Source organism: Ischnura elegans, chromosome 7, assembly GCF_921293095.1.
Source record: "Ischnura elegans chromosome 7, ioIscEleg1.1, whole genome shotgun sequence".
Taxonomy (NCBI): domain Eukaryota; kingdom Metazoa; phylum Arthropoda; class Insecta; order Odonata; family Coenagrionidae; genus Ischnura; species Ischnura elegans.
Window position 1 is genome coordinate 22,724,100 of NC_060252.1, and position 12,201 is coordinate 22,736,300.

Here is a 12,201-nt window from a genome sequence, read left to right on the forward strand (position 1 = left end):
CGTGTTTTGTCAAATTAAACGGTAAAACATGGTAGAAGGTATCTCGGGATGAAAATTAAAATAAATATAAAATGGAATTGAGAAGTAAAACATGAGAAAGATACATTTGCGGCTGGGAAACAACTCAATTCAATTTCAATACCGCGAGTGGGGAAGTTTGCTTTTAGCTCTGCATAGATAACACTCCTCAAATCAGTTCTTTCCTTATAAGAGTCTCGGCTTCCGGGCGTTCCTCCGCGTTGAGTTGTCCATAGGTGACGACAATTTCTCCACCCATCCTGCTGGCGTCTTCAGGTCAGACGTGACTTCTGTCCTGAAGACGCCAGCAGGATGGCTGGCGAAACTGTCGTCACCTATGGACAACTCAACGCGGAGGAACGCCCGGAAGCCGAGACCTTTAAGAAGAAACGCCGCGGAAACCTCAGATCAAACAGTTCCTTCCTTTTCAAGAACACCTCCTTTGCCGATGCAATTCTCCTCCTTATTTCCTCACTGCCGCTTTCCGTTTTTCTCTAATATGCTGCCCAAATAGTTAAATTTTTCAACTAACTCAGGTTTTTGCTTCCCTAATTTTATCTCGAGTCTCACTTTCCTAGCTCGCGATGCTTTACAAAACCGCATAACCTTGGTCTTCTCGTGATTAATCCTGATGCCACAATCCCAGCAACGCTTGTCTTACGCATCCGCTTATAAAGCCTGCAGCCCTCTCCTTGATGGCTAATCAACGCTTGATCATCCGCGAACCTCACTGAACGCCTAATTAACCAAATTAGGACTAAGGACCAACCCACAACCACCTAAACTATGACCTCCTCTCGTGGGCGGGGACGCCCTAGAAAAACACTCCCAGCACTGGGAGTGATGTTCCCGTGCGTAGCAAGGCAAGGGTATGGACCACGCTACCGTATGCTTCCATGATCCTCCAGCACGAGATCGCGACGACAATTTCGCAAAATAAATAATTCGCGAATGGGGCGGCGAGCCAAATACGTTACTGTAGGCTTATACATTGTCACTGCATTCATAAAATCCTTTAAATATTTTAACCACTGAATATGTGACGGACTTTTCGCGATAATTGTACATTTTACTGCAATTTCGCGAATAGATTTTCGTCAGAAAATATAGCACATCGCGACATTTTTTGCCGTGCGTTTTTTATCTAGGTCACACCAATAATTACATCCTAAACGTCACCTTTCAGAAAAGATACAGTGAAACGTCAATATTTGGCGACTATTTTCACGCGGAAAAAAACAAAAGCTGAAGCATGTTAGAGGGCGCGTCCGGGGTGTATCAGCGGTAAAAATCGACAACGCCCACAGCTGATGGCTGGCGATCGCACGCTTCATTTATGTATGTATATATATAATATGTATGCACATATCAACCTATTTTTCTTAAGCAAATACTTATCACGACAAAGATAGCGAAAATTCAGGGCGATTCTAGTCTATTCGTTGTAGTAAAAGTAGACCATTCAGTGCCGTTCGTAAATAATAGACAAATTGATTCAAGTATGTCTCAGGTCCCCTTTCCCGTTATTATCAATTTATAAAAGGAATTTATCAAATATACTCAAATCATTCGGTTTTCATCCGCTAGTTTAACACTTATTTACAGAGAAAAATGAACTATTTCACCAACCAGTATTGAATATCAATCTGGATCAGCAATAATAAATAATCTTCGACGACTTTGAACGACGAAATGGCACGGCGAATGTCAGTTGTGGCTGAAATATTTCCCACAGCAACAAAAGAAGTATAGCTAACAACAGGGGCGGATCCAGGATTTCTTTCTGGAGGGGGCACAAGCAAAACCGTATCCAGGATTTTGTTCTGGGGGGGGCACAAGGATATTTCATAATACAAAACGATCGCAATGATAATGGGACCGTATTAAAAATCTTGCATATTTATAAGCCTGTTCACACGGTACATTAACACGTACGGGTTAATGTCTGAATGTATGAATGCGAAAATGAACGCCAAAATGCACCCAACTTGTGCGAATGCATGCACAGAAAATAAAACCTGTTCTTGTTTGGTTCATGCATTCGTACATGTTCCGTTCCGGTCCACCAAAATTTCACTCAAACATTCACGCAAACGTACATTAACTCGTACGTGTTAATGTATCGTGTAAACAGGCCTTTAGGGTCTGGGGGGGGAAACGTGCCCCCGTGCCCCCCCCTGGATCCGCCTATGGCTAACAATATAGAATAAAAGCAAAGGCTACCATAGCCATAGTGCACTGCTAACAACTATGACATATTCACATAAAAAATTGTCAGCAGCATAGACGGACGCGAACGATGACAAATATCTTCGTTCACACCTACCTGGTACCTATCGGTTCATGAAATTCCATGAAAAAAAGTTGTTCAACAAAGAACGATTCCCTCATTTAAGAACCAATTACACATTATTACAGCGGTATATAGAGAATAAGACATATATCGACCACTAAGTATCAACCGGATGGCAAAATTTTCCTCGTTTACAATTACTGCACTCGTTAACATAGAAATTTCGATACCCATATTGGAGTGACAGCAACACAGTATGTCGCCGTAACGATTGTTTGAGCGCATACGAATATATATCGCGACCAGAAGATAAGAACCATTCCAAAAACAATAGTAAAGGAGTACTCACTTCTCGAGCCTACGAGGGTAGGGTACAGACGGATGGCCACACGAAGTTACCACATTCCCAAATGTGGCAGCTCGACGGTGCATTCTCTCAGTCCAGCTGGTCATTTCATCAAATTATCCCTAAACACAGGCGTACGCCTTCTTGGCAGCTCCTAACATCCTGCATGAACGGAAAAATATCACCATAAGATTGATAGGCAAGCAGCTTGGACAGCACACTGTGAAGGCTTGTTTAGATTTATGTAAATAAAGATTTGAAAAAAAATTCCAATTGAAAATAATTTAAATAAGCGGCAGCATATGCTGACCTGAATTAGGAGAGAGGAAAAGGCGGGCAGATACATTCTTGTTGAAATATATCCATCACAACAAAACATTTTGATGAAAACAGAAAGCTAAACAACCATAGAGACAGATGAAAATTGCGAATACACATACCTTTGCGATCAGCCATCCTACTAAGCACGCTCCATATGGCCACTATCTTAACATTAGGAACACCAAATACAGCGATAAAGACTCCAAAAAATATATACCACTAATCATCTCAAAATTGAAAATAACCACACCTTCCTCTTCATCTTTCAAAAAATCAATATGGCTTCCGATTTTAGTGCCATCTGCAAGTGGAATGGAGAATCACGAATAGCGACAGGAAAAGTGAGAAACAAAAGACATTCGAAATGATTGTTGTGCTTTTGAATTTGAAATATTTTTTCTTTCCAAACTTCCTTCTCTTTTCAAACTTACCTCAAATATTTCTATTTTTATCATCGATTCCAAATTTTCCAATCGCAGTGGACTCCTCCTACCGAAATCTACTGTAATTTTGTATTTTTACGGTATAATTTGAAATTCATGTTTTATTTTCTTATAAACCTCCAGATATCTTGCACAATTAGGACCACCACAATACTTGGGGCACACATGGACACCCTTTTGTGGTGAGTGAAGCATGTTATAGCGCTCAGTATGGGACTAGTAAATTTTTGAAGAACCTTAAACACGCCGTAAACTGAAAATTATAATAATAATAATACTTTTATGTTTAAACAGGAAGAAATTCAGTAAAGAATTTAGAGCTGCTTGATGAAATTGTTAGTGTAGCAATGAAATTCATAATGAAAGTACTTGTGGAAGCGTGTGATACTGAAGTCTTGCTAATTTATTCCCTAAGTTTCTTTTTTGCATCCTGCTTAATTAATATATGGTATGTCTCCGGCTGATTATTTACAGTTCTGAGCCATCTTCTTTGGATTCAATGACACATGGAAAATGTTGTGCCATTATTTGACACCTATGTTTCCCATTCATATTTTTAGGTCATCAAGATATTTCATTGATGAGCTGTTGAATTGTCATTGCAATGAATAAAAGGGGGCGAGTGAATCAAAGGAAGCAAGTTATTCCTATCTTGGTTCTTCACACCCTAAATGGGTTTTTGATATATAGTGCCTATTCAGCACTTGAGTTTGTGTAGAACTGTCGTATATGATTGAAATTAGCATGCGTTACAGGTATTTAAAGTCATGAATATGATGAAAGGATACCCAAGAAAAGAAATATAATTTGTTTTGGGATTCTATTTCATTTTGTTTTGGATGTTACACAAGATTACATTTCAATGAGGGTCTTTTGATCATTACAAATTTCCTTCCTTAACATCTTCATTGTAAGGACCACGCACTATTACTCTCTTTGATTCATTTCAACTACCCTGCTTATCAAAACGTTTTGATTTTGCGGTATAAAACATTACACTTCCTTAGGTGCTGCACAGTTGTGTAATTTTTCTGTTCAATTTATACTAGTACCTAGCTTTCAATTCTTTGCACACACATTGCACCCAGTACATCAATTTCGTTATCCCACATAAAATCACTAAATTTATGCCACATTGTGCGTTAAATCTCTTAAATTACAGTGCCTCCTTCCCACCCAGCATTATTTATCACCACTGGTAAGATATTTAACAAAAATGTGATGAAAATGATCCATTAATTGTATACATTGAGCCTCATTTTATTGACAGTTATTGGAAATTGGATATAAATCAGTTTACCATTGCCAAGGAACATTCAGTTAGACATTAAAGCTACAAATGACAAGTGTGGATCTTGTTCCAATATGTTTATGGCTTATACTGTCTTGATTCAGGTTTACTAACAACCATGTGCAGTATATGACAAACTTAAATCTCTTTACGAATTTGAAAAATACAATATTATTTTTCTTTATAATATCTTCCATTTTGACATAAAATGTTCATAATATATATTTATATGTATATATATACACTCGTTACATATATTTCATTTACAAAATTCCTCATCTCCAAGACTTGTCCTCAAAGCAAATAAAAACTTATCTACGATTCATTATCAGGTGAAATGTTCTCGGATGGAACAATGAGATCGTGTGTGCATTTCTACACTGAACACTGGGTTACAAACATAAACAAACTGCCAAATTTGCAGTCATGGAACAAAGGTACTTATAAACACAACATGAATCACACAATAAATCACATGAGTATTAACCATTTTTGACTTACAATGGAACCGTCAAATGGTTTGAGTCTTTTTCTTTTAAAAATACTCATCACTTTTTCAGTCATTGAGATAATCAGGACTTGTTTATAGTAACTTGATAAATTCATTTGGCATCAGATAATGCTTGATAAAAAGCATGCGGACACATAGAAGGTATCATTATGTCTCTCTCTCTCTCAGTTATGATTTAAGTACCGCTATTTCTCACAATCAGTACATTGAATTCAATCTTTACTTTGTACACATATTCAAAATGAACTGATAAACTCTCAAGTTTGCTTTTGAGATGTAAATACCCTCATTTCATGCCTTATGAGCTGTAAACTATGCCTAACAACAATTCTCTCATCAAACGTGTGAGATGCCAAGACAGTACATAGTTTACCGAAACTGTGATATTCACACTGATCATGATTGAAATTTTTCCTTATTTAGGGGGTGAATCTCATCCGGCTTTGAGGCTGATGCTGTCCAATCTCTGTGGGGGCGTTGGAGGGGGCAGGGGTTGCGGTACGATGATGGGTGGAGTGGCTGCCCTCTCCAGGATCACGGACGGACCCATCAAGGGCACGTCCTTGTGGTGAGAAGGTTGCCTCTCTTCTGGCAGCTCATACACTCGCTCCTATGAACACAATTATTATGAGGATAACTTGACCATTATTATTGGTAATCAAGGATAGCAATCAGACTGAAATTGATGTGTTTCGTTCCACCCTGTGACTTAAGTTATCCTTCAGTGGTACCAATTCAAATCAGGTGAAAGGAAACCATAGTTCATTGTAATTTGCACTTTCGTGAGTGATTCCTTCACTTATTGAAAAGTTCTCTCTCAAGGAATAAATGAAACTGAACTTCAATGATGCCACCGACTCATGAAAAGTGAGCAGCAAATTGGATGTTTTCTTTTTTTTCTATTTTTTTACTTACAAGAGAATGGCTGAATGAGGAACTTCTGCATTTTATCACAACTTAACATTTCCTTCCATCTACCATAGTCCTTGAATGAATTATGATTTCCACTCTGAGTGAACAACCCTTTTGTGTTATTGTTTAGAGGATCATTAATAAAACACACCCTTAAACTCTCATAACTCATTTGAATTCCAAAAACTTCAAATTGATTAGTGAAACCTAAAGTCTGAGAGAATCTCGCCAGCATGGGCTGCACTGATAATCTTTTGATGTGAAATCATCCTTGTCATTACTGTAGTGGACACTGACCATCTGAGACCATAGCATCAATGAGTGAAGTGACATTGGAGATATTCATTTAGGAGGCTTTTTGTGTACTGGTCCCCATTCATCAGCTGCTGAATTCCGTTCTTTACTTTTTGTTCAGTAACTCTCCAGATCAGTGTTAACATGTTACATGCATCCTGTTTTTGTGATGGAGTGCTTCACTGAACAAAAAGCAAACACAATGCAATTCAGCTACCAATGAATGGAGATGAGTATATGGCATTTAAAAATCGGGTGAGCGAATAATTTTAAAAGCTTTTTTTTATATTGCTAACTTATTGTACTTCCCTGAATCTAGTCCCCGTTTTCTCCAAAATCTCTGGAGGAAATTTATGTTAGGGACTGTATTTGAGTGAAAGTGACTAATTTTTATTCCAAATTGAATGCTCAAAAACTGGGTGGGGGACAAACACTTTAAGAAATATGGTATTGGACTCTAGTGCTAAAAATTAACTGATTAATATTATTTTTGAATAGTTACCATTTTCATAATTCATGAAAAAAATGAGGTATGAGGTTATTATATTTTCATGGGATTACAATCTGAAATGCTACATATGGGGCATGCTTCTCTATGGTAGCGAGGCATGGACATTGACAACAGCAGAGAAGTCAAGAATGGAAACATTTGAAATGTGGTGCTAGCGAAGAATGATGAAGTTAAATGGTTTGATGGAAGCATGCTGGGTTCATAACCTGATGAAAATAATTACAGTATTTCTCCGAATATAGTCCCCCCCCTAATTTTGAGGCTTCAGTTTCGGGAAAAGTAAAAAAAATGAGTTTGAATATAGTCCCCCCCTTTACTTTTACCACAGGCATTTTCGGAAAAAAGGGGGGACTATATTCAGACATATACGGTAATCAGGAGGACGATTGTTAGAGATTAACAAGGAATGATAAGTGAGAATGACCACACGTGTTGAAAAACATGGCGAAACTGAGGTTTAATATATATCTTCACAATCGGTCTCCCGAGTAATTAATTACAACAGGTTATGGGTCCAGGACGACATCCATGAAACGCCGCTGTTTTTAGATATTTTTTTTTTGTGGTTATCAGTGTGGTAGCAAACATGTTCAAATCTCAAGTAACATCGCAGGCCTATGGTTTCGAGAAACTCGTTAGTTGGGAGATTAAGGGAGAGTGTTGTCATTGTTGTTTTTGAATTGATGGTAATCTCCCAACTATCGAGTTTCTATACTCACTTGTTTTTTGTGTTATACCGGAAGTTGTATTCTAAAATAAATTGCAGTTTTTGCCATGTTTTGACACGAGATGGTCGTTATCATTGATCACTCCTTATTTATCCCTTGTAATCGATCTCCTGAGTAATTAATTACAACAGTCATCAACAGGTGAAACATATTTTCTGTTTGCACCAGATCAAACCTCTGCTGATGATGCCACCATTAGCCATTGGATGTGATAGAAAATGGAAGCTCACCTGAGATCTGTCATATTTCAGCTTCTTCCACAAGAAAGGCTTCTTGTCGGCAGCCACGTCCACATTGGAAGCGTTGTAATTGGGATTGGAGAAAGTGAACACGCTCGAGCATCCCCCACTCCTCCCCTCCTCGCCCCCCTCCGCACTCTCATGGTCGCCATAAAGAAACTTCTTCTGAGTCCTCGTTCGTTTCTTCTGGCGACTCACATATATTATTGACAGCCCAATAAGGCAGGATACCACAACAACAGCCAGCGTAACCACTGATAGAATTTCTAGCTGAAATGACAAAATTGAAATGCATCATTCAAAATGATACTCAGATTTCTTTATTTATCGTAACTTGCTTGCCAACAATTAGGATTTTTTGAACACACCCACTATATTGATGAGCACAGTGCAATTTCGTTAACCTGACACACATGCAACTGTGACATGGATTATCAAAAATGCCACATTACAAGAAATGTTCTGGGAAAAAACATAATTCACCAAAACTCTTTATAAAATATTAACTTATGAATTGAATGTTGCTTTCACGGTAAAGTGGCATGTAGAAAGAGCAATTGTTTGGCAGATAAGGAACTCTAAACAAAGTGCACAGTCTTGTATTCACCGAAGGAACCCTTACAGAGAGAAATGATAATAAGATTAAGTTTTTTTTTTAATTGTTCAGAACATAATATAAGATAATAATTCCAAATTGTTTTCTTCTACATTGAAGACTATTCAGGTTTAGGTAATCCATTACACTGTCATAATCTCCTTTCTTTTTTGAAATAGAAAACTTGATTCATGCAAACCTTAAAAATTTCTGTCGGACCCTCTCCACGGATGATTCATATTTCCCATAGATTCCACACCTTTGAACAGTACTCTAAGATTGATCTGACATGAGACATATATAATAACCTTAGACAGTGGATGTTTTTAAAATGGCCCACTCTCCTCTACATATTCAACACCACTACTAGACACAGAGAACAGGTGTATATACAGCAGACTCCTGATTATCCGGCTGCGGTTTATCCAGGTTGCGGATTATCCGTGCATGATATTCACTCTCGCTTAATTTTTTCCGCGATCTTTATTCAAAAATAAAACCAGACGCAAAATCATCGGAATTACTGCATTAATGCTAGGATACACCGCACTTATCATTTCCATAAGAATTCCCTTCGTAAAACGGGAGCGATCGCGCACTGGCTGCAGTCACGGGAGCACCATGTTCGTGTTTTCCAAGCCTCGCATTCAGCAACCGCGCTCCGTGATCACAGATACACATCCGACAGCAGTTGCAACCCGGGCCACTTGTGCGAGACGGGACTGCGTGGCGTGGTGCCTGACAATCTAGTTTCCGACGTCGAGCATGGTTTTGAAGCATTCATGCAGACCACTTTTCTGTATCCAAGATTACAAAGCCACGGATGTGTGGTTTTTGAAACCAGGCCCTACATGGAGCATTAATAATACGAGTACAATCATGTTATCGCCGCTAAAAAGATCACAAACTGGCGAAGAAAGCTCTTATTGAGTCCGGGAAGCACTCTAAAATAGCAGAATAACGACATAAATAATAATGTATTGTTTGTCTTATTTAAATTATGAACATTACGGGACATTTAAGTGAAAGTTTGGGTTATCCGTGTTTTCCGATTATTCGTGCCGTCCCTCCCAATCATTAGCCCGGATAATTGGGAGTCTACTGTATGCATATAGTATTTACTCAGTGTGTGCCTACCTAAATTTTAGTCTGTGACAATGTGGTAAAGTCTGTGTATGTACAGTCGAAAACTATGTGCAAACGTGGCAAAAAACACTAATGCGTAATAGTAATCTGTTGTACACAGTTTTTATATAGTTTGTAAATAGAAATTTTTGCAAGGGTTGGTCCAGGGTGTACCTTCTCCCAAGGAACCCATCCGAAATGTACCCTCTCTCCAAATAAGTCCTCCCTTTCCAATGGGGAACTTATATGATTTTTTTAAATTTCACAGGCGGACAGAAAATTATTTTCTGAATTAAACAAAGAAAACCACACGTAAATCGTAACGAGTTTTCCTTCGCGAGTTATTCAGTGATAAATATAACAAATTTTAAAGCACGCCAAAAACTCCCTCTCCCCCCAAGCCACTACCGACGCAGCTTTGATGACGGCATAGGTGCCGAAACATCATTGAAATCTACAAAAATCTCAATAGTCAATCAAAATCAAGATGTATATCTGTGGGTGGAAAATCAGTTTTGTTTTCTACTTGCTTTTTCTTCAATCTAAATAAAGGGCATGCAGCATTTGACATAGTATATATCATGGATACGGCTGCTTACCGCATTTGAGGAAGAATGTTTTCCGTGGTTGGATGCCTCATCTCCATGATGCTCCTCCATGTCCTCATCATACTCTTCATCATCATCATTGTAGTCATCATCTTCTCCATCAATCATCTCAGGCCTCTTCAATGGCACTTGGAATCGAGGCTCTAGAAGTAAATGAAAAAGAATTAAAATTGCTCTCTTAAATTAACCCCATCCTTTAAATGATGGAGGAACTCCTTTTCCAAATTTATTCATCATTATGTTTCAAGCACACATAAGCAAAGCTCATTTAAATAAATTCATGCTATTCCACATGCACATCTTATGTTGTGATATGAGCAGTTGCTTGATACTATTTAAAATGTCAATATCTGTCGCAAAGAAGTGACCATTTTTAAAAATTTTGACATTGTCTTGTGATAATAAGTTGGCTGTATTTCTGCGAACAACTGTAGGTTACAAAAGATGGACGGAGTGGACTTGAGTAATCGTACTGTAAAGTATTTTTATGGAGAAGAAATGTGTGGTGAATGAGCATGTCCTAAGTAAAGATAATTGCAGACATTTTACCAAGCTGCTTACAGGACCACGACATCAATTTAAAAAAATTAACTTTTAAATTAATTAATATAGTAGTTGGTCATGTTTCTCAGCATACATAAAAGAATCATATATTCATCATTATCTTTGTACTAAACAGCCTATTCACCATAATGGGATGAGTACTGCATAACTTGAAGTTAAAACCTTGCATTTCCTTTCATAGTGGGAGAGAGGAGTCAAAGGTGGTATAAATCTAAGATTAAATTTTCAGTTTATAATTTTCTTCTTACACTGTTTGGCCTGTGACTATAGCATTCATTATCATTACTTGGCAAAGTTATGCACATGGGAATGTACTCGTTCAAACGGCCCGGGCTTTTTGAACTACATCCTATAGTTGCAGAGTATGTGTCAAAAAGTAATGATTACTTTAAGAAAGCAATGTGAAGATTACAAGAAATAGTTGCATTTATTAAGAAAATAGATAAGGTTATTCAGTGGTAGTTCGATCCAACTTATCTTAGTTTCATTGTAATAAATTATTTAAAATTGTAAAATCAGCTTAACGATTGTAATCCCCCCTTCCATCGCCCTTCCCCTCGGAGAGTGGAAGGGCGATGGAAGAGATGTTAAACGGAAAATTAATGAATGAAAATGGAAGAAAATGAGAGAAAAAATGATGAATAAAACAAGGTGGTGATGAAAAACTTTTAAACCTTTTAAAAAAACCGCCCTTATAATAATAATAATAATAAACAGTGGTCAGCAAACTGACTAAAAACTTAAAGGTCACTGGCTCGAGGTCTCATTAAGTAAATTTTTTCCTTCAGTAATCATGAATATTTCAAAATATATTTCAGCACTCGTTTTTTACGTGTATATGTCTAATTTAAAATATTGTTTATTTATGCAAGCTGATCACTTAACAATGGCAGAAGGGCAGTAGCAATTGTTAGCCTGATTATAATATTTTAAATACATAATATAATTGCAATGAAACTAGGAGTTGGACCAAATAGCTGCTAAATAATCATTTGCATCTATGTACTTTTGACACCAAACAAATATACAATTATCAAATCACGGCAGTGACGTCATGGCAAAATTATCAGTGCCGGAATGCACTTCCCTTGACTTTTTTCGAAGTGAAATACATATTACTCTGTTTTTTGTTTTATTACAAGTTATTATTTACATTTTATTTCTGCATTTTTTGTTTTGGTTATGAATGTATAAATTAGTAATTTTGAGGCGACCAAATTGTTAAAAGTGTTATTTGACTATTATGTCTTTTGTTAACCCATGCCGGAGCGGCGATCCGGTGCGTAGAGGGCACTGTGACACCTCTGAATGACAGGTTAAACTTTCCCCAAGTCAATCACTCCCAAATCAGCTTCTGACTTGCGTACTTAAGAAGGGAGACTTGAAAAGCATTCATTCAAAA

At 37.6% G+C, this 12,201-nt stretch overlaps 2 protein-coding genes across 2 annotated transcripts in view; both read right to left on the reverse strand.

Annotated features, from left to right (window-relative positions):
- Positions 1-3,272, reverse strand: part of LOC124162565 — a gene marked incomplete at its 3' end in the record, with an annotated part of 197,599 nt that extends 194,327 nt beyond the window's left edge. The window contains exons 1-2 of the mRNA XM_046539141.1: positions 3,098-3,272; positions 2,661-2,819 (exon numbers count right to left, since the gene is read on the reverse strand). Coding sequence (XP_046395097.1) covers positions 2,661-2,764 — 104 coding nt within the window. The remainder of the gene's footprint in view (positions 1-2,660; positions 2,820-3,097) is intronic.
- A 955-nt stretch (positions 3,273-4,227) lies between these two features.
- The window catches only part of LOC124162566 (low-density lipoprotein receptor-related protein 4-like), a 737,794-nt gene continuing 729,820 nt past the window's right edge, over positions 4,228-12,201 (reverse strand). The window contains exons 29-31 of the mRNA XM_046539142.1: positions 10,227-10,378; positions 7,899-8,177; positions 4,228-5,833 (exon numbers count right to left, since the gene is read on the reverse strand). Coding sequence (XP_046395098.1) covers positions 5,657-5,833; positions 7,899-8,177; positions 10,227-10,378 — 608 coding nt within the window. The 3' untranslated portion in view covers positions 4,228-5,656. The remainder of the gene's footprint in view (positions 5,834-7,898; positions 8,178-10,226; positions 10,379-12,201) is intronic.